The 26,965-nt window shown below is 40.3% G+C and overlaps 1 protein-coding gene across 2 annotated transcripts in view; it reads right to left on the bottom strand.

Annotated features, from left to right (window-relative positions):
- The window catches only part of CNTNAP5 (contactin associated protein family member 5), a 773,538-nt gene that overhangs the window by 587,678 nt on the left and 158,895 nt on the right, over positions 1 to 26,965 (bottom strand). For both annotated transcript variants that reach the window (XM_045559127.1, XM_045559128.1), the window contains exon 2: positions 18,219 to 18,323. In XM_045559127.1, the coding sequence (XP_045415083.1) occupies positions 18,219 to 18,323 (105 nt within the window). The remainder of the gene's footprint in view (positions 1 to 18,218; positions 18,324 to 26,965) is intronic.

Below are 26,965 nucleotides of genomic sequence, written 5' to 3'. Positions count from 1 at the left end.
CTACTTGAAAACCCATCCTAACCTATAAGATGAATGAGAACTAAACACCTGTTGTGTTTAAGCCATTTCACATTGGAATCTATTGGATGCTGCAGTTTGGCCTACTTTAACATATATGCCATCTCCTGGGAAGTAAACAGCATTTCCCTGTTATTTGTTTGAGGAAAGTGAGATCCAGGAAGTGTAGAACACCTGGCACCCAGGATTCAAACATAGTCAAGGTAAATCAGCTATTTGAGATTATTCTCTGCCTTTTCTCAGCTTCTCCAAATTGACAGGGAGATTTTAACAAAGGGAGAGATGTTACATTTCCAAGAAACCCAAAATTATTCTGAACCTATTCTTCCTTTCCACTCAGTGTCTGTTGCTGCCCAGTTCATAAGGCTATTTTCTTCTTCTACTTTTTTTTTTTTATTTTCAGAATATTACAGGGGTACAAACACTTTGGTTAAATAAATTGCCTTTGTACCACCGGAGTCAGAGCTACATTAGGTGTGAATATACCCATCCTTTTCTCCCCCCTCCCACCTGCCTGACACTCAATGAATGTTACTTCCATATATGCACATAAGTGTTGATTGAATAGTTCCAATTTAATGGTGAGTATATGTGGTGCTTGTTTTTCCATTCTTGTGATACTTCACTTAGTAGAATGGGCTCCACCTTTATCCAGGATAATACAAGAGGTGCTAGGTCATCATCGTTTTTGTGGCTGAGTAGTACTCCATGGTATACATATACTCCATTTTATTAATCCACTCATGGATTGATGGACACTTGGGTTGTTTCCACATCTTTGCAATTGTGAATTGTGCTGCTATAAACATATGAATGCAGATGTCTTTTTTATAGAATGTCTTTTTTTCCTTTGGGTAAATACGCAGTAGTTGGATTGCTAGATCAAATGGTAGTTCTACTTTTAGCTCTTTAAGGTATCTCCATATTACTTTCCATAGAGGTTGCACTAGTTTGCAGTCCCACCAGCAGTGTATCAGTGCTTTTGTCTCTCCACATCCATGCCAACATTTGCTGTTTGGGGACTTTTTGATAAAAGCCATTCTCACTGGAGTTAAGTGATATCTTATGGTGGTTTTGATTTGCATTTCCCTGATGATTAGAGATGTTGAGCAATTTTTCATATGTGTGTTGGCCATTAGTCTGTCTTCTTTTGAAAAGTTTGTGTTCATGTTATTTGCTCACTTTTTAATGGGGTTGTTTGATTTTTTCTTGTTAATTTTCCTGAGTTCCATACAGATTCTTGTTATCAGCCCTTTATCAGATATGTAGTATATGCCTGTTTTCTCTCGTTCTGTAGACTGTCTGTTTGCTCTAATGATAGTTTCTTTGGCTGTGCAGAAGCTTTTTAATTTGATCAGGTCTCATTTATTTATTTTTGTTTTTGCTGTGAATGCTTTGGGGGTCTTCTTCATAAATTCTTTATGTAGGCCGATATCTACAAGACTTTTTCCAACATTTTCTTCTAAAATGCATATGTTTTCATTACTTAGGTTTAAGTGTGTTATCCATCTTGCATTGATTTTTGTGAGAGGTGAGAGGTATGGATCCTGTTTCAGTCTTCTACATGTGGCTATCCAATTTTCCCAGCACCATTTATTTAATAGGGTTTCTTTTCCCCGGTGTACGTTTTTGTCTCCTTTGTTAAAGATCAGATGACAATATGAGGATGGTTTTATATCTGGGTTTTCAGTCCTGTTCCTATGTATCTGCTCTTGTGCCAGTACCATGCTGTTTTGGTTACAATAGCCTTGTAGTATAGCTTGGTAGATTGATGCCTTCTGATTGGTTCTTTTTGTTTAAGGATGCTTTGGTTATACGGGATGGGGTCTTCTCTGGTTACATATTTTTTTTTTGAAATAGGGTCTTCCTCTGTTGCCTCGGCTAGAGTGCAGTGGCTCAATCATAGCTCACTGAAACCTCAACTCCTGGGCTCAAGCAATCCTCCTGCCTCAGCCTTTTGAGTAGCTGGGACTACAGGCATGCACCACTATGGCCAGTTAATGTTTTTACTTTTTGTAGAGATGGCGTCTTGCTATGTTGCCTACACTGATCACAATCTCCTGAACTCAAGAAATCCTCCCACTTCTGCCTTCCAAAGTGCTGGGATTACAGGCATGAGTCATTGCACCTAGCCTGTTTTCTCCTTTAGTGTAAAAAATAAAGTTACTGAAACAGTATGATCCCAACCATATTAAAATATGATAGAAAAAAAATTTATGTATTTCTTCTAAGTAGTGAGAATGTGAGTGGTTTTATACTTTTCTGCTTTTTGCATATAACATATTTTCTGTTGTCTGCATGTCATTTTTTAATAAACTAAGAATCTTATTACTCATATGTGATTTATCACATAAAGAATACATACAGCAATCTAAGAGCTAATGATATAGGACTTTTGCCTTTTTATGTGACCATTACTATTTTTGAAATGAAAATCCTCACAGTTTAACCATTTATCTCTTATTAATACCTCCAAGAGTACTCTAGCCATGCTTTAGAGTTTTACCTTCATTTATTCTAACTGGCATATGATAAGAATTTATGTTAAGAATGTAAGAAAGAAAATAAAATGACAAGGAACTTTCCCTTGCAAAAGATAGAATCACAAAAAGACTGACCCAAATCCAAAAGAAACCAAACAAAACAAAATAAAAAATGGAGGGATATTTTGTGCTAAAATGATTTCTTTAAATTTGTCTAAAGAAAATCATATCTCCCTTTTGCCCACAGCAAAAATGGTAGCTTATTAATACCCCTGAAATTAAGCAAAATGGAATAGTTGCCACTAACACACCAAGTTAAGAATTTTCTGAACCGAAGAGCTTCCACCTATGCTCTTGAAATGGAGGGATAGTATCTGGGCGATAATTGCCAAGGACTCTCTCCCTGCTGTTGAAGATGCTCCCGCATTACCGCTAATAGGCAGGACACCCAGGGTTGCCATGGTTGCCATGGCAAACATTTTGTTCCTTCCACCAAACAATAAATGTGTTTTCACAAATGATGAGAGTAGCCTGAAGAAACTATTCGTAGTTGCTCTAAAGACACACTGCGCCCACACTAGCTTCCTGTTTCTGAATTATTCTCTAAATTGAGGGTGCAACATACACACAAATACATGTATTTGGCAAGTTGAAGGTGTTAACTAAGCCAGTGCTGTCTGTAATTGGGGCTGAGGTATCAATGACTATTAACTACAAAAACTCCCATAAATTCTGCAGTTCGAATTTAAGGGCATTTAGTAGAAATTTAAATTTAAAGGAAAAATGATCTCACCTTAGATTTGTATAGCATCTAGAATCGTTCAAAAGTTTCTCAAACACAGAACCCAAGATGTTTGGAGGCTATATCTTGCTTACTTCTAACATACCCCAAGCCTTGTAGTCTAAATACTTTATTATTTGACTGTTGGAGAAAAGGTGGAATAGAGACGTTGTGCCAACAGTCAGAAAATTAGGCTTAAGACCCAGTCCTGCTCCCGAGGCTAGGCTGGGTGAGAGACTCTCAAGTGTGCTCAGTCACACAGCCGGCCATGCTGGGCAGTTTTCCGAGATCGTGCAGCTAGTAAATTGTGACGCAGCCGATCCGAGCCCCGGAAAGCTGGTCTCCAGCACCCACGGTCTCCGCTCTGCTGCAAACGGCCTCTAGGCAGCACTGACAAATCCCTCCCGTCCTCATCCTGCCCCTTCCTCATGATAGCAATTCTCACGAGAAACATAATTCCCCCTTGACATTGCTTTCAGCATCTCATTGGATTCTCATGGCCATCAGCAACAGTATTTTTAATTTTCATCTGCCAGAGAACAAAGCAGCTTCGAGGGGCCAACTAGCTAATCCAGGCGATGTGGCTCGAGACGGGTCCCCAACTCAGGTCTGGGCCGTGCCTGAGGTTTCAACAGGAACGGAAGTCTTGAGAAAGCAGGAAAACACTCTCACCGAGACTTCTAAGCAACATTTATAGCAAGACAAGAGACCCAGCCCTCCCGCCTCCTGGGCAGCCCCTGCGCATCCTCCACGCCGGTTATCGCTAACCCTGAGTCCACGTCACACGCTGGGGTAGACTCCAAGCATGACACAGAATAGCTGGTAGAAAATGCAGAAATTCCTCAGTTTCTATACTTACTTCCACTTCTAACTCAGAAAAGGAAATGAGAATTGATTGATGTCACACATTGGAAATGGGCACAGAATGGATTATATACAGGTCTCTGCTAAGCAATATTTCAAAACTGTCACTCAAAAAAGGAGAGTTCATTTAGTCCAAGACCAGCTGGAGCTAAAAGAGTCACACACACAGCATTTTCACATTTAATCTGTTTTAAGGTCATATCCTGGCCATTAAAACAAAACAAAACCAAAAAAAACAACAAAAAACTAAAATAAACCCTTTGGGGAAGAAGTTTCCTAGGTACGTACTTCTCCCTTCGTTACAGAGGCCCTATATAAAACCACTCACACACTCTCACAAATGACTGGGAGGCCTACTTGAATTACTAGCTATATCTTTAATTATTAAACAGCTGGTGCCTCTCTAAGCAAGGGTTCAAGATTTTCCAGGGACAAAGCTACCTAGTAATGGTAATGAGTAAAGCAGAGAGGCTCTCCCGTAAGTGCTTAACATTATACAGTATACATAAGAATAACTACAATATTCACAAACATGCTTGTAGTGCTCAAGACGGCTTCCTGCTCCTCCCCTTAGAGCGCTACCATCCACGTGTAACAGGACCTGGGGCTGGGCAAGGCCTCAGACTGGGGAGCTGTTGGCTGGAACCCTGGGCACCAACCTTCTGCTGAGGGGCAGGTGGGTGTTGCAACTGGGCCCTGGCTAGGGCTCCTAACTTCATCCATGCATTAAGTCAGGGACTAAGGAGCCTCTCGGGGGGGGGGGGGGGGAAAGAAAGTTGCAACTTGACCCAAAACCCTATAGGATTCAAAAAAGAAAAAAAAACCCTATAAGAAAACATGGAGTGGCCCTGCTTGAGACAAGTTTGAAGGAAAGAACAAAGGGGCTTGGAAGAGGAGATTCCTATAAGGGAGGGAAGAGTTTGGACCCAAATCAGACCCAGTGATCAGAGTTGAGGGCTGCCGCAAGAGTACTGTCTGGGAAAGCACATCTGTGTACAACCTAGTCCAGGTTCTCCAGAAGGCAGTTATACAACAAGATTTGAGTGTGAGTAGTTCATTTGGGAAGTGAGCCAGGAAGCCAGCTGAGGATGAGGAAGATGGATCAGAGAAGAAAGGAAAGCCAATCCCCGGTGCAGCATCAAGCCAGCATTCCTGTGAGTAAGCATCATGCCACAAATGTCGGTTGCACCTTAGGGTTATCCCATTCCAATGGGAGAAAGCTGGGGTTTTTATATACCACTGTCAGGTGTTCATTGAGGGATTCCGGAGAGCAAGACGGTATCTAACGCACAGAGAGAAAGACCTTGGGCAGAGAGGGGAAGATGCAGCTACTGGAGTTGGAGGTGATTCTGTTGGGGATGTTTTCCAGATTCCATCCAGACTTCTTTAGTAGGTGGACTCACTCCCCAACTGCAGGTGTTGGCTGACAGCTGGAGCCATCCTCTTCGGACATTTTTCCTTGACCAAAGAGAAGACTTCTTGCCTGGGAAGCTTCCGCTTCTATTGTCCCCATCTCAGCCAGTGTCAGACTGATGAAAGATTCAAAATGTCGGTCCCATTGTCTCAAGGTATGACTGTCTTTATGGTCAGTCTGAGGTCTAGAACTTCTTCTTGGCATGCAAAGTGGCCAGACTTCAGCGAAGATTATGCTCTTGCTGGCTTTCCCCCTTCTTAACCTGCTTCCCTTACAGAGGATCTCCAGAGAAAACTCCCCCACAAACCACTTCAACAAAAAGTCTCAGCTCAGCTCAGCTTCTAAGATGCTGGCTTTTTGCTGAAGTGGTGAAGTCCAAGGGATATGGGCAGCGACAGCCTCTGAGATAGTGTGTGTACCTGGCATCACACCTGTGTGTACCTGGCGTCACACCTCTGTGTCTGTGGGAGAAAGCTGGGTTATTATTTTGAAGGATGCTTATTACTCAGCAGTTTTGCTGTGATGTCTTTTAGCAAGGGGGATCTTCCCTTTTGAAGAGTGGAGCAATCAAGTCACTGGCGGGTCAGGAGAGGATACTTGCCTGCCTGTTTCATGGTTCAGAAGTTGTACAAGACATGAGCAAGATCAACGGGAGTGCAGTTGGGGCTTGGAAGATTTGGAGTTCAGTCTGAAGAAGGATACTTCACATTTATGAAACCTACAGATCAAGGACTATTTCATATATGTATAAAGACACCCAAGCATTTTTAGAAACTTAGGTGGGAGATTCATGTTTATAAAACTTGAAGAGGTTAGAACTAATTGTTCAATATAGCAGTGGATATTTAAATTTAATTTAACTTAAAAATAAATTAAAAATTTAGTTCCTTGGTCACATTAGCCACAGTTCAATGCTGAAAAGCCACGTGTTGCTAGTGGTTACCTTGTTAGACAGAACAGTTATACACATTTCCATCCTTGCAGAATTTTCTGTTGGTCAATGCTGCTTTAGAATTTCTCTGATAAAAGAGGTAAAACCCCAGCTCTATTTTAATTTGGCAAACCAAGACACTCTAATTCTACCCATCTGCTTCTCAGGCCTAGGGGATTGTTAGTGGATTTTAGTGGATTATTTATACCTCACTTAATGAATATATAATTATTGAGTTCTATCCGTGAGCAAAGCAGTGTAGATTCAGCTGCAAGCTAAGACAGTCTTCCTGTTTTTAGACATATGGAGAAAAAAATTACTCTCCCCAGATCTTTAATGGAAAAATGGAGAAGTAGAATCAGAAGTTATTTGAAACTGCAGATCTCATATTGTTGACATTACCACTGAAAATGTTTTTATCATGAACAACATGCTTTTTACACAGTGAGATTACCACATTTAATTTGGTTTCTTGGGGCAATTTTGTTTGAAAGACAGTGCCTTGTCTAAGTCTGGTGTTTGAGTAAAAGCTGTTACTTCCTTCCTTTGTGACTTTAGACAAGTAATTTCCTTTCTTCCATAGAAATGGTATGGTTGGTGACTACCCTACCAAGGATCAAACAAGACAATATTTGTCAACTCATAGACGTCATGACTATGGACACAAAATGATTAAACATGAGTTTGTTTAATTGTTTTACCCAAATAGTCAGAGAGAGAGAATGAATATTTATAGACATGGTTGATTATTCTTACTCTGTATCAGATGATTAATCTAAAGTCAGTCAGGGTTGCATTCCCTGAGTTTGGGGTCCTGGAAGAGTTTCAATGCTCTAAGGAGCGGTGCCCAAACTTTAGCGAGTGTGAAAGTCACTTGGGGAACTTGGAGAAACACAGGTTTCTAGGTACGACTGCTAGAGTTTCTGATGTAGTAGGTTGGTGTGAGTGCAAATATCTGCATATCTATCCAGTTCCTAGGTGATGTTCATCGTTCTGCTGTTTTGGCGGCTTACAAACGCGCGTGGGAGGCCCTGGTCTCCGTATTTCCCACCACATTGCTGTGTGTGGCTGAGGCTTATTAGCTCCAGGATGATGCTGGTGCTGAGAATGTCATGTTGAACAGACTCGACCAGCCCTGGAGCCTGTCCTCATTTAGAACTTTCTTTTATAGAGGGCAATACATTTTATTTTTAATCCTTTTTTAAATGTAAAAAAAAGAACAGATATAGAAAAAATCTCAGAAAACAAATGTTTTTCTTAATAAATTATGAGATTGTCAATACACTTGTAACCAACTTGTTTTAAAAATAGACGTGTGGATGCCTCTCAATCTTCATGTCTCTAACTAACCTCAATAAGTTAATATTTTCCAAGCAGTGTGAGCTGGATTTTCTGTTATTTTCACAGAAGCAAGCTAACAAAGATACGCCAGAATACCCTCTGACTGCTGTGGATATTTGTGTAAAAAAGATTCATTAGAAGCCTATCTTTAGCAAAACAAATTTTAAGGATTCTTTGATAAAATCTGGATTTTTTAAAATGAAGCATGCCCATTGACGAAAAAATTAAAGTTTAGACATATTCAACCAATTTCATAGATGAATCTAATTGAGATAAGTGAAGTGTGAGACACTCAAAAGAAGAACTGAGGAAGGGACCACCACAGGAAGAGGAGGACTCAAACTGGGATCCCAGAGAAGGATGCACTGAACATCACGTCACATCCTACCTTCTGAGTCTTTGGAATTTATCTCATGTTACCACTTTCACCCCACATGGTAGATTCATTAATGCTTAGCTCATCTTTTCGCAGACATTTCCGTGATGTCTAAGTGAAAGACTTCTTGAGAGGCAAACATACCCCTACCTGACTATCCCGGGTTAGACAAAGCAAGAACATTCACCATACAATAATTTGTTCCACTATATCTTATATCCTCCTAAATGTCACACATGCTGCAAACACAGTCATAAACTGCCAATCACTAGACAAATATAAGCCTTAATCCCATTGTTATATTTTTAAGTCAAAATGTTTTAAGGTAAATTCAATGAACCAATGAATTAAAGAAGCTTTTGTCTCTTTGCAAGAGACATCAGATTGGTGATTCACTACATTTTAAGAAGTGTTGCTTAGAAATGATCTCAATTTGGCCTGTCAAAGGAAGTGACCATTTATCAGGAAGAAAAGAAAAGGTGAATGAAGGGTTTCTCTTTCTTTTTTAGGCACTTCCATTGTGCCAAATTGTGATACTTAACTCTTTAAAGCATTATGGTGTTAGTAAGCAAAAGTTTTCTGCAATACTTTTCCTTCTCCCCTGCATCATTGTTTTGTTCTGTACTTAGCCTGGTTGGACAGAGAGCCATCACTTTGGATTTGTCTGCGTTTGAGACAAGGTCCCAGGGCTCTTATTAAATAGCAAAAGATTTCTGTCCTGTATTTCTCAATGATCTATCGCTGTCCCAGTAAAAGAAGAGGCCTAGGGCATTGTTTAAATATGTAGATCAAGGTTAATTTTTCCCACAGGTATATTAGGCCACAGTATGATTTTGGGGACATCGAGGAGGCACAGATATATGAATCTCTGTTTCTCCCTTGATGTCTACAAATCAAGTCTTTGTGATTAAAATACTAAGAACCCTAGTTGAAATGCCAAAATTACCTGAAAGGTTCACTATTATGCCAACAGCAACTTTATTCAGATTAAAATCTCAGATAACATGAATAAAGATATTGGATAATGCGGGAGAGAAAGACTTAGATTCAAATCGGAACCCTACCAAAATTAGCTGTGTATTTTGGGCCAGTGACTTAACCTCTCTGAGTTTGTTTCCTCATCTTTAAAAATGAGAATGATACAAAGTATCTTAGAATGCTGATGTAATGATACAAATATAGAGCTGAAGTTTTGGACAGGGTTCCTTATTCATGATAAGGTATCCAAATTTGTTTCCCTTCCATCCTCCCCTACAGCTGAGATCAGAGCGAATAAGTCATGGAGATGAGAATTGAAGGGACAGAAGATTCAGGGATGCTCTAGAACAGCACATCTCAAATGCGAATGTGCAAATGCAGCAGTTGGTAAAGCCTGAGTTCTGAAGCAGTAGTCCTGGGGAGAAGCCAAGATTCTGTATTTCTAACCAGCTCCGGGGGGAGGTCCATGTTTCCACCCACCAGACACACTTCCAGTAGTGAGGGAGAGTAACAGACAACAAAGGGAAGCATTGACCTCTATGCCTACCATGCCCAGGGTGGTCTGGACAGCACAAAAGAGAGGAAAGTTGCTGAAAAGGAGAAAGGGACACTTCTAGGGTAGAGGAGAAAATCCAGGGACAAAATTCTGCATGTCTAACTTCCCTTTTAAACAGGTTAGATTATACCCGTATCATGCCTGGCTCAATCAATCCAGATGGGAGACTGGTGCTGTCTCTAGTGAGCAGACACTGCAGCGCTGCCTGTGAAACTGAATCCCAGGATTCTCGCCTGGCTATTTGGAAGGAATCTTTAGACAGCCGATACGGTAATCGTGCAAATGAACCCTGATTCCTGCATAGTCTCCAGCCCCCATCTCCCCGTGAAGGGCCTGATGACACCAAACCAAACCCAAACTTCCAAAGACCTTCAGGGCCCTTAACATGCCTCGCCAGGGCTGCCCACGGAGGTGGGTGGGGAGGAAGCGCGCATGGACTCTGCTCCAAAGGGGGAGGCAAGGCTTTTAAGCTTCCTCATCCCTCCATCCACGAGCCCAGGAAGCTGAAAATTTCTTGACATAAGAAATCAAATTCTCCGTGGCAACAAAATTGTCAAGCTAGAAACACACAATCTCAACTTACACAGGCAAACATCTTGAAAAAATATATTGAATAAGGAAGATAGATTAAAATTTCAAGGAACAAGTGGTAAACATAATTGTTTGCAAACTGTATTTGGGGGAAAAAAAGGATGGGAAAGAAAAATACCAACCTCTCCTCTCATGGGGCCAAAGACATCTATTCCTATTTGCCTTTTAATCACATAAAGCAACTTAAATCCTTCCCCTCATTTTCAAGTAGGCCTAACCCACAGCTGGGCGGCTTCACGCTGTGCCACCAGCTCCTACACTTCCTGCTGACAGTAAGTGCTTCTCCGAAGCCCAGCTAACTTTAATGCTCAGATCAAAAGCTTTCTTGCCACAAAACAAATCACGTTTGACAAAGACTGATCCTTCCTAAGCCACAATTACATAGATTGACTTGGCAACCTAAGTTAATGGTGATCTGACCTCCAGCTTAATGTATTTTGTCATTTTTCCCCCCAAAGTAATTAGTTCTCTTCCTTGCTTTTCATTTTCTTTGTGTGTGATGAGATGGAGGCTGAAGGGTGTATAGAAGCAAGAGAACAAAAATTCCATTTGGCAAATCCCTTCCCTAGATGAGATAGCGGCATTGAGACTATTACAGTTGGGCTTTACCCATTAATCCCCCTCCTCGTGGGCGGTATCAACCAGACCCCGAAGGGCACAGCAAAACCTGCAGGTCAACAGCTGTTCCTAAGGGTACGTTTTCCCTCAGAACGATCAGTTTGTCATTGATGGGACTCATTACACTGCTTTACGCAGGGTAGAGGCAGCTCAGCAGACATCGTTTTCCCAGCACATCCTTCCTGTGGTTGTTCTTTCTCCTTTTGAAGTGATCCCTGCTTCTGCCACAGCCATCTACCAGCTGTGCACCCTTTCTTCCTGGGTATAGGTCAAGGAGACTCGTGTCTACCTGAGTTCCCAGCACACACTGGGGTAGAGCATTCCTTAACCTTCCATGTTCAATGATGCCAAAGGTTTATGTGGTTCCCAGGGCATTCAGCAATTCTGAATGGTGCCCAAGGACTTGCCTGTAGGGTAACACTGGGCACATTCGAGTCTATTGAGGGGACTTGATGCTACAGCAGTTGAGGATTTACAATGTAGGTTTTATCTCAGGTGAGTGGGAAACCAGAATGCTCCTGGTCAAGTGTGTAGAAGCCTGAATGGTGTGGAGTAGGAGGAATTCACCAGTTACTATGATGAATGAAAGCATGGAGTATGTTAAGAAAACAACTACCCAAAACATAGAAATCATAAGCAAGCACAGTGTGCCCTTTCAGTATAGTCCTTAGGCAGTTTCTAGCAAGTCCACTCAATAATTATTTAATTCCTCGGGAGAATGCACCTGTCATTTGGTTTTGCTATTCTCTGGTTGATTAGACCTTAGATACTGTGAATTTGTTATGTATTAATATATATAATAAATGTCTGTCCAAGAGAGAAGATAGAACCCCCAAGTTTCATCACCCTATAAGATATCATGATGGTTAATTTGGGTTAGGGATACCCAGGTAGCTGGTAAAGTGTTATTTTGGGTTATATATGAGGGTGTTTCTGGAAGAGACCAGTGTTTGAACATGTGGACCGTGTAAGAAAGATTCACCCTCACCAAGGTAAACAGGCACCACCCAATTCACTGAGGGCCCAGACAGAACAAAAAGGCAGAGGAAAGGTGAATTTGCTCTCTCTCCTAGAGCTGGGATATTCATCTTCTGCCCTTGAACATCTGAATTCCAGGTTCTTGGGTCTTCGGGCTCTGGGAATTGCACCAGTGGCTGCCCAGATTCTAGGCCTTGGGGACTGAGAGATACAACCCTGCCCCTCCCCCTCCCCTGAGTTCTCAGGTCTGTGAACTCAGACTGAGTCACTAGCTTTACCATCTTGTGCCATCTTCCTGGTTACCACCTGAATGAGTTGAATATTTTTTTTTTGATGTGCTCATTTTACAATTGTATGAGAGCTATGTTTTTACCTTATTGAAAATCATGCTTTGACAGGTATTTATTGCTCACCTGTTTTAAATTATTCCTGGGATCAAAAAAAGAGTGAATATATATCTCAATTCTTGATCTTTAAGAGTTTAAATCTAGTGTGTGTGTGTGAGTGTGTGTGAGGGAGAGAGAGAGAGAGAGTGTGAGATATTGGACATTTAGCACAGGCAGGAGTTTGGTGTTGGGTGTAGAACTGAAGGAGGCAGGTTCACAGTGTTCTGTTGAAGGAGACAAAGGGATGAGGCTAAATAAATCAGGTCATCACAACTGCATTTGTTAGGGAATGTGTCAGGGAAGAGGACATGATAGAGGTTGAAAAGTTGAGACAGAACGCATTGAGATAGGACCTGTGTATTGAACAGAGCAGAGTAGGGAAACACCCAGCACATTCATAGTGATTGCCCATTGCTTTCCAAAGTAAGTAATATATTTTCAAATATGACACTGCTATAATTTGAATGTTTGTTCCCTCTGAAACTCATGTTGAAACTTAATCTCCAATGTGGCAGTATTAAGAGGCGGGGCTATTAAGCGGTGATTGGGTCATAAGTACTCTGATCTCATGAATACATCAATTCATTTGGGAGTTAGTGGGTCATCATGGGAGTGGGAAGAGAGGCCTGGGCTAGCATGTTAGCATGCAGCCCACTCGCCATGCGATGCCCTGAGCTGCCCTGGGACTCTGCAGAGGCCCCACAAGCCATAAGACCCTTTACCAGACATAGACCCCGACCTTGGCCTTCTCAGCTTGCATAACTGTGAGAAACAAATTTATTTTCCTTAAAATTTACCAGTTTCTTTTATAAGCAACAAGAAATAGACTAAGACATCAAAAGCACAGACTACAAAAGCAAAAATAAACAACTGGGACTATGCAGAACTAGAACCTTTCATACAGCAAAGGAAACAACACACTAAAAAGGCAACCTACATAATGAGAGAAAATATTTGCCAACGATATATCTTATAAGGGTTTAATAGCCAAAATATTTAAGAAACATATACAACTCAATAGAAAAAAACACCCAATTAAAAAATGGGCAAAGGATGGAAGAGACTTTTTATTCCAAAGAAGACATACAAATGGCCAAAAGGCCCACGGAAAGGTGTTCAACAACACTAATCATCAGGAACATAAAAATCAAAACTACAGGGTGCATACCTACATAAGGAGTGCGATGCGCACTGTCTGGGGAATGGACACGCTCGAAGCTCTGACTCCGGGGTGGGGGGTGGGGTGGGGCATGGGCAATATACATAACCTAAACTTTTGTACCACCATAATAAGCTAAAATAAAAAGAAAAAAGAAAAAAAAAGAATATTTCTATTTGGGAAGCCAGAACATATACCAACATATAAACTTATAATTAAAATACATTTTTAAATATTAAAAAAAAACCCTACAGAGTGATGTCACCTCCCACCTGTTAGGATGAAAGAAAGCATTTTATTTTTGGTGAGGGTGTGGAGAACAGAGAACTCTCATATGCTGTTGGTGGGAATATGAATTAGTAGAGCCATTATGAAAAACAGCATAGAGGTTCCTCAAAAAATCCAAAATAAAAGTACCATATGACCCAGTGATCTTACTACTGGATTCATATCTGAAGGAAATAAATTTAGTATCTAAAAGGCATAGCTGTATTCTCATGTTTGTGGCAGCATTATTCACACCTCTTAATCACTTAGGTTGTTCCAAGAAATGGAAACAACCTAAGTGTCGCTTGATGGATGAATGGATAAAAACAATATGTTATACATAAAGTGGAATATTATTCAGCCATAAAAAAGAAAATTCTGCCATTTTTGACAACATAGATAGACCAGGTGGGCATTATGCTAAGTGAAATAAGCCAAGTACAGAAAGACAAAAACATGCACGATCTCACTTATATGTGGAATTTTAAAAAGTTGAACTTAAAGAAGCAGAGAGTAGAATAGCGGCTGCCAGGGATGCAGGGTGGGCCAAATATAGGGATGCTGGTCAACGTGCACACACTTGAGTTGATGAGATGAATGAATCTGAGGGACCCACTGGCTCAGCATGATGTCTGTGGTTAACAATACTCTATTGTACGAGTGACATTTGCTAAAGCAAATCTTATGTTTTCACCACAAAACAAAGAAAAAGATAACTATGTGAGATGATGGATCTGCTAACTAATTTGCTTGTGGCACTTATTTCCCAGTGCATATATACATCGAATCATCATGCTGCACACTTTAAATATGGACAGTTTTATTTGTCAGTTATACCTCAACAGCACTGGGGTGGAGGGGTAAGTGCAGTAATGAAATGACCCATGGCTTTTCTTCTCTAAAATACTGAAGCGATTGTGACCCTCTGGGCAGGACAGTGTCCTGGTGCTGTGGCTGAGAGCATGGCCGTGGGGACATGACTTCCTGGCGGGAGCCCAGTGTGGCCATTGCTCTCCTCTCTGTGCCACAGCGTTTGTCACCCGGGAAACAGAGATCTCAAGGATACCTACATGGAGGGTAGCCGTGAGCTCTGAACTGATGTGCCTTAACAACCCGGCGCAGTGAGGCTTGTGGGAAGCACTGAGGTCCTGGCATCCTGGATTCCGGCTGTGGCCAAAGCGCACTGCTGAGCGAAGGAGGGGGTGGCTCTAGGCACACAGTCCCAGCGTTCAGGGAGGTGCCCTTTGACATCTCCACACATATGGAGAGCGTTCTAGGTTTCCAACCAAGTGTTATAATTCGTTCTTTGGGATACATTTGATGTCATTCCTCTTATAAAATAAAAAGGAGGTTTTAAAGAAATATATGTAGAAAAGAGGTGTTCATTGAGACAGGGTTATAACTGCTGCTAGGCCATTTCAGTAGACAGACAGGACGTAAGGCTGGTTTTAGAAGGAGGAAAATAAATTATGGCTTTATATTGATATTTCCAATATAAATAAAAATTATAGGATTTTTCCTTAACTTTGTAAATCTTATGTGTCTAGTCACTCATATGCCAAAATCTGTCCTTAATCACATTAAAGTACTTACTTTCATGTTTTATCCTAATATATGTGTATATTTTTATATGTTTGTGTATACATGTATACATTTCATATACATTTGTGTGTACATGTATATATTACTATATCTATATATACATATATATCCTACTACATATGGATATAAATATATATGCCCAACCCTGTATATGTCTACCTCTCTCTAAATATGTGACCTCTGACTTTGTGTATATCCAACTTTATATTTATATTAGACTTTCTATATATATCATACTATATATATGCATATTATACACATGGTTTATATTTTACACACATGTATATGTACACATGTATAACAAAATAATATCAATATTATCACTAATGACAACTGTTAGCTATTAATTAGTAGTACAGTTTGTAATAACATGATAATTTACATTATCCTTGTCAACTCCTTATGAATAGTATTTGTGCCTACTTTTGCCAGTGATGTGTCAGGGTTCTAGCACAGTGTTAGCTCAATAATTATTAACAGAAGGATTTGTCATTCATGAATTCACGCAATGCAGCAGTTTGCAACTCTTGTTTCATTTTAGTATGACAGGGAAAGCTTTTCTTAAATTCACTTTATCAATATCCTTGCTGGGTCCCATCCCTGACAATTAATTCAGAATATCTGGGAAATGGCTCAGGTCATGCTCTCTGTAAGGCTTTCCAGGCGATTCAGAGAACCAGTGATCTCGCACCTCCTTGAGCCAGTGTTTATTTTCCCCGTTAGGGCAGTGGTTGGGCCCAGGGACTGAAGGAGAGGCTGTCCGCATGGTGGATGCTGTGCTAGAGGATGAGTCCTAGGACGACACATCCCACTGTGCGACTGTATCTTCTGCTTATCCGTCCTCACTCGGACTCTAGTTGGTAGAGAGAAGAGAAATCAACCTCCTCTCTTCAGTCAAGCCAGCCTTGGGCTCATGCACCCAGGTTCCCCAGTGGGCAGAGCAATGGTAAGAAATCAGAGGCAGACACCTGTACTCAGTCAGTATCTGCCCATTAGGGAGGGCGCTGGCCGTGATCTGACTTGGCTTCGCCAGAGACTGCCAACGAGCTACTGGGCAGTGAAGCCTTTCTGCTGCCACACATTTTGGAAGGGACTGAGACAAAGTCTGTCTCTGGAAGCCCTATTGGAGACCATATTCAAATCTGCCAACCCTTATTTTCTTTCTGAAATGAAAAACGGGCCTCCTGCTTTGGTTCAGGTCTCTATCCTGCAGTGAAAGAGGCATCTAGGACAAGCAAGTCAGCGCTCACTCGGCAGAGTGCTGCGAGGCAGGGGCGATAGGGCCTCTTTACAGACTAAAACACAGAGGCTGGGAGAGGTAAGTGACTTGGAAACACAGAATGCGTAAATGTTATAACTGGTATTTGAACTGAATAATTAGTTTCTAAGTCTCTTTTCTTTCTACTACACCCCTTTTCAACTTGTACTAGTAAGTCAAGTTGCTAATGTGGTAATTGTAAACGTGAACTTTGAATTCAAATCACTTAGGTTTGAATCCAAGCACTTCCCCTTCTCACCTCTGGGGTCTTGGAAAAATTATGTAACTTCTCTGAGCCTTGGGATCCCTACCTGAATGTAAAAGGCAATAATGCTCACCTTACAATGACTTTTTAAAATGCCATAATAAAAGTAAAGTGCTTAATGAAAGGTTTTGGCACAGAATATCCAGCAAAGGACAATATTGGTACAAGATTGTTGTTAATATCCTCCTGCTGGGTCTCTGGCCATTTTCATTTTCATTTACAATAACATGCTTAATGGGTTTTCTCCATAACACAGTGGCACTTGCTAGCTTTTAAGTTACTGATTCTGTTTTAATAGAAAACGTGTAACATATAGCATAAAACAAAAAACAAACATATAAGCGAAAACTACAAATCAATTTCATTATTAATAACGATTCAAAATTTTAAATTAAAGAGATAACAAATTAAATCATTCAGTATGCAAAAAAATCAATAACACAATGACCAATTACATCTAATTCCTGAATGCAAAGATGGCACAACATTGGAAAATCTAGTAATGTCATTGGCCTAATATATCAATGGAAAATATAGTAAAGACTAATTCATATAAACTCTAATTGGCAATTCAATCTCTTAAAATTGCATATATATTTTTTCTCGACCTGGAAAAGAGTTTATAATATTTACCAGATATTTAAATATTATGAGATATCTAAAAAATCTTTAAAAATTAAAATAATTCAAATCTCTATTTTTCAGTAAGAGGGATTATACATTATATCTGTACATCAGCATCCACGTTAGGTTAAAAATATGTCTGGATAGCCAACATTGTATTAGTTAAAGACATTTCATATTAGAGACCAGTTAAGAGTATCTACTCTTACTTCTATAACAAGTTGTAAAGCTACACATCAGACACTTCATCATAGTTATCTCTAGCTGGTAGAACAGCAAATTATTTGTACTGTCTTACTTTTAGTTAATAGCATTTTGTATATTTTTTAAAAATCAGCAATATTGATTTTTAGTAAAATTAGTTATTGAAGGAAAATTTTAATCAACTTCATTCTTATTATAAACATATTTTCATAACAATATGTTTTGGTAACTATGTTAAATACATGACATGAGAAGATAAAGCAGATGCTTTTTTAAAAAGTAATTTTCACAAAGGCCTCATGATAATCACAAAAGGACTGCTGTGGGTACAGGGAACATGAGTCCACGTACTTTAAATATCTACTATGTGATGGGAAGTATGGCCATAACTCTCCTTTTCCAAAATCTCCCTATGAACACTGCCCTTGGACATGATCCCAGTGTATGGAAGCATGCACTTCCTTCCATCTACCCGCTGCAAGGCTATGCAGTGCATGACTTAGGATTTTGGTCACCCTACTTACCAACTCTCCAGTTGAGCTGAGCTGGACTGGGAGTACCAGTGAGGTCTGAGGAACTGGAAAAAGCCATCGGAGACAGCAGGGATGCTAGCGGGTCATCACAGTTGTCTAAAATGACCAGAGGGAGGGGTGGAGGGGGAGAGAAAGATACCAGATTCAATTAGCAAAAAATATTCCATGAAGAGAGAAGTCCTGACATTAACTGCCATCATTTGTTAACCACCTGCTCTGAATAAAGTCAGGTACTATTTGTCTCCACGTGTTGTTGCATCTACTCCTCGTAACAAGGTATAACTTTCTTTCACAGATAGGGAAATGAAGTTCCTAGATGCCAAGTGGGAGGTCCAAGGTCACGATACTATAAAATACGTAGCCAGGATTCTCACCCAGGCGTGTGTGGCTCAGAAGCCCAGCTCCCCCTCCATTCCTTGCATCAACCACTGCAGCAAAGCCTCAATTTACTACTGTTGAGCTGGTTGTATAAGAAAGAATATTATTAAGGGGAAAAGCGTTGTTTACCTACTCTGCCAGCATCAATCCCCGAGGAATCTCATCGTCATTGTATTTAGAGAATAGGACAATTTAGAATGTCTTGAGCCCAGTTGTGTGAAAGCCTTTGGAAAACAACTTACTTATTCTAATAACTTATTTATCTTCCATAAAGCAGTGGAGAATAATCTCAGATGTCGTACAGTCTTGAATTTGATATTCACTTCCATAGCTACCCTTCCAGCCTTCCCTAAATGTGGTAAACATGCTTCCTAAGGCTTCTTTGATGACACCCAAATGTGGGACAGCATGGGACATGGGCAGGGCTGCTGGTCTTGAAGCCATAAATATGTCCCTCCAGGTTGACACTGATGCCCTGACTGTCCACTCTCTTGTAGAGGACCCTTCCCTTCACTCTTCACATAGTGGTGCTTTTGTTTGGATGCTTGTCCCCTCCAAACTCATGTTGAGACTTAATTATCATTGTGACAGTACTAGGAAGTGGGGCCTTTACAATATGATTAGTCCATGAGGGCTTCAGCCTCATTGAGTTCGGATTAATGCTGCAATAAAAGACTTTTCAAGAGCATAATCTCTCTCTCTTTCTCTTTCCCTCTCTCTCTCCCTCTTGCCTTTCACTATGAGATGATGCAGCAAGACATTCACAGATGCCAGCACCTGGATATTATAATTACCAGCCTTTAGAACTGTGAGCCAATATATTTTCGTCCCTTTAAAAATTACCCAATCTCAGGCATTCTGTTATAGCAGCACAAACGAACTAAGACAATGCATCATCTAAATTTCTGTAAAATTTCACTTATCTTGTTGTATCTTCTACTAGGTGGCACACTCTTTGTGGAACCCTAGCAGGAATCTGGTACATAGTAGGCCTTCAGAAAAGGTTTGTTGAAAGAATGGGATGGTGAGTAAATGAAGAAGGAGGGAAGGAAGGGAACAATCAATCAATCAGTCGACATGATAGTACTAACAATCATTTCTATTTTTCCCTTTTGTGCACACTTAATCCTATAGGACATTGGAAAAGGACTTCATGAGATCTATACATACCTCATTCAAAAGAATTTAAAATATGCCATTCAGTTTGAAAGTAAACCTTGTGGTGATAAAGGCTCTCAGGAAGAATTGATCTGACATTTTTTAAGAGGAACATTTACATAGGATTATGCTTGTTTATTCAGCAAATTCTTAGAGAGCGGTATTTCAGCTAATTGCAGGAGAATTAATCAGAAACATAAGGATTAAATTCTTGTTTGTTAAGTATGTTAAAAAAAATCAACTGGCAAAGTATATTTTGAGTTTTTCCCAAACACAAATGTTGAAAAATATTTTGAGGTATTTGACAAATACAAAACTGAGCCAGATCCTCGCTGAAGAGGAATAACATAAAAATCACAGCAGTGATGCCTCAGAAGTCACGGTCACTCTGCGAGCAGAAAGCAGAGCCGGGTGCCACTTTAATCTTGGCGTGAGAGGCAGGTGAGAAGCGGTGTGTAGACACTTGAAAGAACTTGTTTGAAGACTCAAATTTGTTACACTATCTATATATTAGGAAGCAATTCGATGATGCAGATCTTGCATTTGCTTATGCCTGTTGTGTCATCAAGAAACATCAGATGCACGCAGACAAATGAGCCCCACCGGAACACACAGAACGTGTGCACACAACAGGCACCTTAACCGTCAACATGCACCTAAATTCACAGCCGTGTTATCGGCCTTGCCCATCCTCATCTGTGGTCAGAATGCTCTTTCCGCTTCATGTAAGACTTTCTCCACTGCTTCACGATAAATCACAGCCCTTCTGACACTCAGTTCCTTCCACAAACAAGTTGCAGATACATGTATGTCTTAATACTTAACATATATAAAAGTATGCTACTAGTTTTATTAGATTCTTATAGTCTTTTATATGACATTTTTAGTCCTGTGCCCATAACCCTACTTGTCCCCTAAACTTTTTCTTATAAGATTTCTGTTGTTCAATTAGCAAGTTAGTTTTAAAAATGTATATATTATGTTGTAGCAGAATCGACTGTACCACTGCAGATGTTTTAAGTTATCACAATCACACATCACTCAGGAAAAAAAAAAAAAAACCTCACATTTACTTTTTCTCCTCTTATTCTAGTAGTCCTTGGGTAAAGTGTAAGTTGTTAAAATGATCATGGAATGAATAGTAGAAGTAGACGTGACCTAACCATTTCTATTTAATTCAGTCTGACAAATATTTTTAGGGTTGCACTTTGTGCTTATCCTCAGAGAGAGATTGGGAATAGAATGAGTAAAATAAAGTCTCAGACTTCAAGGAGCTCACAGGCCATTGAGAAATACAGAGATGTAAACAAATAAATAAACCCTTGGGAAAATTTAGGAGCTTTTCACCAAGGTCACATCCAAGCCAGTAAAATGGAACCCAGCCCTCCAGACGCCCAGGCATGAGATATTTCGGTTCCTCCAGCTCCGTGCAGTTCTCTCCTTCGCGAGGCGCCAGCCCGAGGGAGAACCAAGCCTCCCAAGCCCGTTTGCCTGCGACAACATCTGCCCTGTTCCCCACGGCCCATTCCCGCCTCGGAAAGGTGTCTGCCTTGTGTCTCAGTTTCTGGGGACAGTTGCCCCACTTTAGAAATTAGGAAATCCATAAAAAATGACCTATGCTGATGGAAAGATGTGGAGGAGATTTTTGGGGACCCCTTTCCTCACAGACCCTGTGCACTGCAACAGTGGCTTTTAGAGAACATATCTGAACTTTTGAGGTCCTATTCCTAAAAGTGATAGGAAGGGGAAGATTTCAAATCAGAAAGAAGGAAACGCCCCCCAGAGCAGATAGGCCATTTCCTCTGTCACCTCGATGTGAAGGGAACGACACTGACAACCTTGCCTCAGTTGAGAACAGAACAGGACTCTCATCGCATTAGCCTAGTCACTGGGAATTGAGGGTCTGCCCATAGAACCCTTCTAAATTCAATCGTGTGTATTATTTTAAACATGTATATATTCCTAGAGCAGAGGAGGAATGATCTAGCATAAACTAAAACAATAATTAGTCTTTTATTGTTTTGTTTTGTGATTGGGATAGCCTGGGATAGTGGAAACTACCTGGAGGGCTAGAGCCATGAGATTTCCATTCCTAGATTTGTTTCCTCTCTTGACTCAGTGATTCCAGATAATACACTCAAGTACACTAAGCCTCATTTCCATTGTCTGCAAAATAAAGAGTCTTCTCTACCATATCCAGCCATAGGATCATTTTAAAGACGGAATAAGAATACGTGGAAAAATGTCCGGTATTAATTATAAAGCTCAGAATGAAAACATGAAGCAATATATGAACTGCCTGTAATATCTGCTGCAATTGAGAGAAACTATCTTAACAATTTTATTTCTGGAATCTCTTTTCTCTGCCACAAAACCTTCCCAAGAATTGGTGTCACAGATAGCTCTTTTGCACTGAAGGTTCTCAGTGGGCCAGATGAGAAAAAGAAGGTGACATAGAAGGGAAATGAGGATGGTGAAGGTGCAGCGTGAGCGAGGATGACATGGCACTGTCCTGCTCCCTCTGCAGGTGGGCAGCCTTGTGGAGACAGAGTCACAGCACCTGAACTCAAGGCTGGGGAGCAGGAATGAAACTGCTCCTGCCGGCTCCGATAAGCAAACCCGTGTCGTTCTGGGGCTTCAGGCTCCACGCACATCTCAGCCTCCTAAGTGTGTCTGCTGACGCTAAATCCAGCACTCCACGCCTCCAAAAGCGTATATGCCTGCTTCTCTGTGTTTAATGTGGAAAAGAGGGAAGAAACCAGACTCCAGACAAAGGTGTTCGAAGTTTAGGGAAAAAAAATACTGAGGGACTAAAAGCCAGGCTTCTCTCGTACCCGTTTCCAACAGGATGCACAGCCTGAGATAGACCATGCTGATTTCCCCAGAAATCCCTTTCCAAGAATGTACCAAACTTCATGGATGCATTGGCTGAGTAGAATACTTTCAAAACAAGCTGCCAAAAAGGCCTTTCATGGGCCTCTTCTTCAAAAGAGTTGTTGTAAACCTCAGATGAATTAAAGGGCTATTTTTACAATGCAAACCCTTATTCATATGTGATGTATGATGTTCCATTTTTCTTCAGCACATAACTTTACTGCCATCTGTACTGTTTCCTTTCTAACATAAAGGCCACCGCTGCTTTCCCCACGCCCTTCAGATAAACACCCACACCTGCGGGTCTGACCAAAAGTACCTCAGTTCTTGCCATTCAGCAGGTGTTTAACCATGCCCAGTCCTATCTGCATATGACTTAGCCTTAATTCAGAGACTAAGAGGACTTCAGAACCAGAAGAAACCTCTGAAATTGTGAAATCCAAGCCCTGCACTGTACAAATGATGGTATCGGGGTGTAGGGAGATGACAGGATTGCCCAGGATTATTCAGTTAATCACTGGACCAGCCTGGACCGAAACTCAGGTTTCCTTGCTGTTCAAGGTTAAGCCAGTCGCCGGCCACAACAGCAGCAGACAGGCAACCATTACTTATGTTATTTTTCATAACAATTTTTTAATTGATGACTTTTTTTTTCCTGCAACAGGAAGGACATAGTTTCATTTCTTGGACAACAGAAAAGGATTGATGCAGAATAGTCTGATACCTTTCCCCCAAATTTGAATTTCTTCTCTATTTTTCTTGCCTTTCTTGTCTCTTCCTTCAACAGTCTCTCCTACTTCCCCACCCCCAAAAGGAAAAAAAGTCAAACAAACAAAAAAAGAAAGACAAATGAAAAAAGGTAAGAAGAGAAAAATAAAAGAAGCTTATTCATTTACTTATTAATATTTGCATGGATACTTAAGCATTTTTTTCATTTTTCCAGTTCAAAGAAGTGGAGATAATTTGTTCTTCAATATATGTGTGCAATTAAATACTAAAGGTCTTCTTTCACATTAATTAAAAGGTAAAGGCACAAAACAGAATTCTGAGTAAATATGATATTTACACAGCTTCTTAGAAATTATCATTGACTCTTTACGATGATTCTACTTTAAGTAACATTTTTTTGTTGCCAACATATATTTTTATTCATTATTATTAAAATACCAATAGAGTTACAGATGGTACTGAAGTTAAATTGTGTGCATCGTCTTGATTACCACAGTAAATAGTCTGTATATGGGGATTCGGAGCTTAAAAGATTCACTTGTATTTATAGGTGAGATAAAATTCCTCTTAGCATTGCACACTTAATAGCCTACTTTGTTTAAAAGACGTAAAGCATGCATTTTGTGGAGTGCCTACAACAGTGCTTAGAAGTGACAACTCATGCTTTTTGCTTCATTTATTTTTCCCCTTGTTGCCTATAATTTCACTTAGCAAACAACGAAACTAAATACTGCAGTATTACTCCTGAGTCTGACCCTGTCCGTCATCTCCACAATGAAACCCTAAATCGTAAATTACTTCAGAATGAGCAAACCAAAACTCATAGCTCTCTACCATGAGTCATGGAGAGGTCAAACCTTCTCTATCCTGACATCCATTTCCAAACCGATGCACTGCTTGCCTTTTGATCACCTGCTAGATACTCATGGTGTACTCTTGGCTGTACAGAGACAAAATAAAGTCGAAGACATCTTCCCTGAGCTCAAGAAGCCAAGTATCTACTTTGGAATGAAAGATAAGACATTAAAAAAAAACAAAAAAAAGCTCCTTGTGTTTGTGAACAATTACACGCAAAAGACCATTGTCCTGGGGGCCTGGCATCCTGAGCTCTCCTCTGCATGCACTAGTACTGTGCTCTCCTTTATGCTGTTCTGTGTTTCAGAGTTGTCAGTTTCACAATGGCAGGTGTTATTGTTCATTTGTTCCATCCATACACTTTAATTGAGCACATACTAGGTGTCAACATTTCTGTCAGGCTTTAGAGATAGTAAAAGTGATTATTGCAAATTTCTCAGACGTGATGGAGATGAACACACACCATTCCCTGCACTGGGAGAGTGATTGGTGATGGGTAGATAGAGCCACAGTGGGCCCCGGGACATCCAGAAGAGAGCCTAGTCCTGTTCAGGGATTGATTCTTGTATTCTTTCCAGGCTTTTAAAGCATTCTATTCAAGATTTTAGGAAAGATTTGATTTGGAGTTACTAACCTTCACTTATAAGAGGGCTTTTTAGGATGACATCATGATAAACCCGACAAGCATAGCAACAAGGTAGCAGCAGGATCCTAATTCTTTGGGAGCCTCCCAGTGCAGCTCTCTGTTTAAGATGTCCGTAGTCACTACAGCAAGTTTGAGGGGGAGGCACTCATCCTTATTGTATGGACAAAGACTCCAAGAGTTTCCTTGTTCGTTTCACAGGCCTGTCAGTGTCTACACTGGGCTTTAAACCAAGGTTGATAATGACTATCTCCACATTACCTGAGTCAAAACCTGCTTCCAAGCCCTACAATGATGGCAGGCCTAGACCTGGCAATGGCCAGTCTCCTGTTGGACTGATGATCTTACGTGAATATGGCTTTTTTTTCTTGGATGTTCAAGAACATCTGGACATGGATGTCCCACAATTAGCCCAAACTCAATGGCTCTGAAACACCCTTCCCTAAATGGTTTCCTTTCAGATTACAGTCCCCCAATGTGTTTTTCCATACTGCCACTGAATTTGTTTTGCTTTGTTTTATTTTCGTTCTCAGGTTAGAAATATTTGTGTTCACAACAGACTGTTTTGCTTTATTCTTTTCCTGTTCTGTCCATAAATCTAATTTATTAATGGCTTAATCTAATTCAACAAATGTTTCTTAAGCCCATCACATGTAACACATGTAATGTGCTAATGATGTGGAAATACAAAGGGTCAGTCTGAATAGAGAAGGGTGTGTGTGTGTGTGTGTGTGTGTGTGTGTGTGTGTGTTTGCTCTACCATTTAGTATCCGGGACTCAGTTATTATGTTCAATAATTCTTCGTTGAATGAAAGGATAAAAGACATAAACTCTATCATGTTTGCTTATTTATTTGTTTTTTGGCCCCTTGGAAGGATCTCTGAGATTTATGGTCACTTTTTTCCTCTTTCCTATGATTTGATTCTAGTTCAGGCTTTTCAAATATCATGTTATCACTTTTTGCAACAGTCTCAGTTTATTACTGGGCTCTACTCCCACCAAGCCATCTTTTTAAAAACCTGCTTGCAACAAATTTCCTTCAAAAAAGTTGTACTGGATATGCCAGCCTTGAGCTTGGCTCCCAGAGGTGGCATCATGAAGGTGAACAGCAAAGAGGGAATTATTGGCACACAATAGGTCCAGGCTAAGCATAACGCAAGTGTGCCATTGGTGGTGCCACACATCGGTCAGAGAGTCGAAAAGTGAGGTTCAACTGGCCAGGTCACGGGAAAAGGACCTATTGCCAGGATCAGCTGTGGTTAGCAGGCTAAGGACCGTGCCTCCAAATGCATCACTCTGGCGTGTTTAAACACAAATACAATAAAGCTATTAAACATTTGGGATCATGAATGGAGTTTACTAGCTTAATTAAATTAGCTAAAGAACATGAAATCTTTTACAACATGAGATATGAAAGGTAAGATTCATAGCCAACAAACATTAGAGGTTTCTGGAATATGAAAAGCTGAGAGGGGTAGCTGGATTACTTGGAGGATTTTATAAGAGACCCATAAGAAAAAAGCAAATCTTTGAAGAAATAACATTTTTTCTACTTAAAATCTTTTCCTAAGTTCAACTTTGCTTTAATATAGCCCTGTCCTTCCCATTCCCAACTGTCAACACCCAGCTCAACATGCACTTGGACACACAAATCATTACAAAATGCAGTGTCAAATCAGGTTCAGAGTTTTGGATTATTAAGCAAAGCTAAATGAATTAATGGATTAGATGGTATAGAATAAGAAGTTTGGGAAAATGGGAAAAATATGGAAGATAGTATTTAACATTGAAAGTGGAGATGATATATTTTTACTTTAAAAAGTGCATTGTTCAAATGGTTATGCATAGAATACTAAAATGAGAGAAAGGAGAGAACCACAGAATTGTAAAGGTAGTGTTTCTGTCAATTTAGTACTCATCAGAGTGTAGAATTTCTGTTCCGGAGCCATGTCTTCCTCAGTGGATGTCTGTTCTTTTTTGAATATAATCGGGCTAAACTTCCAACAGCTAATCATGATCCTGCACTGAGTGGTTCTAAATTACACTGAAAATCCTGGGTACTAAGGAAACCATGATCTTAAAGTGTAGCTCAATCAACCCA

The sequence above is a fragment of the Lemur catta genome, chromosome 8 (assembly GCF_020740605.2).
Source record: "Lemur catta isolate mLemCat1 chromosome 8, mLemCat1.pri, whole genome shotgun sequence".
In the NCBI taxonomy this organism is placed as follows: domain Eukaryota; kingdom Metazoa; phylum Chordata; class Mammalia; order Primates; family Lemuridae; genus Lemur; species Lemur catta.
This window is presented reverse-complemented; position numbering and strand designations above follow the sequence as displayed.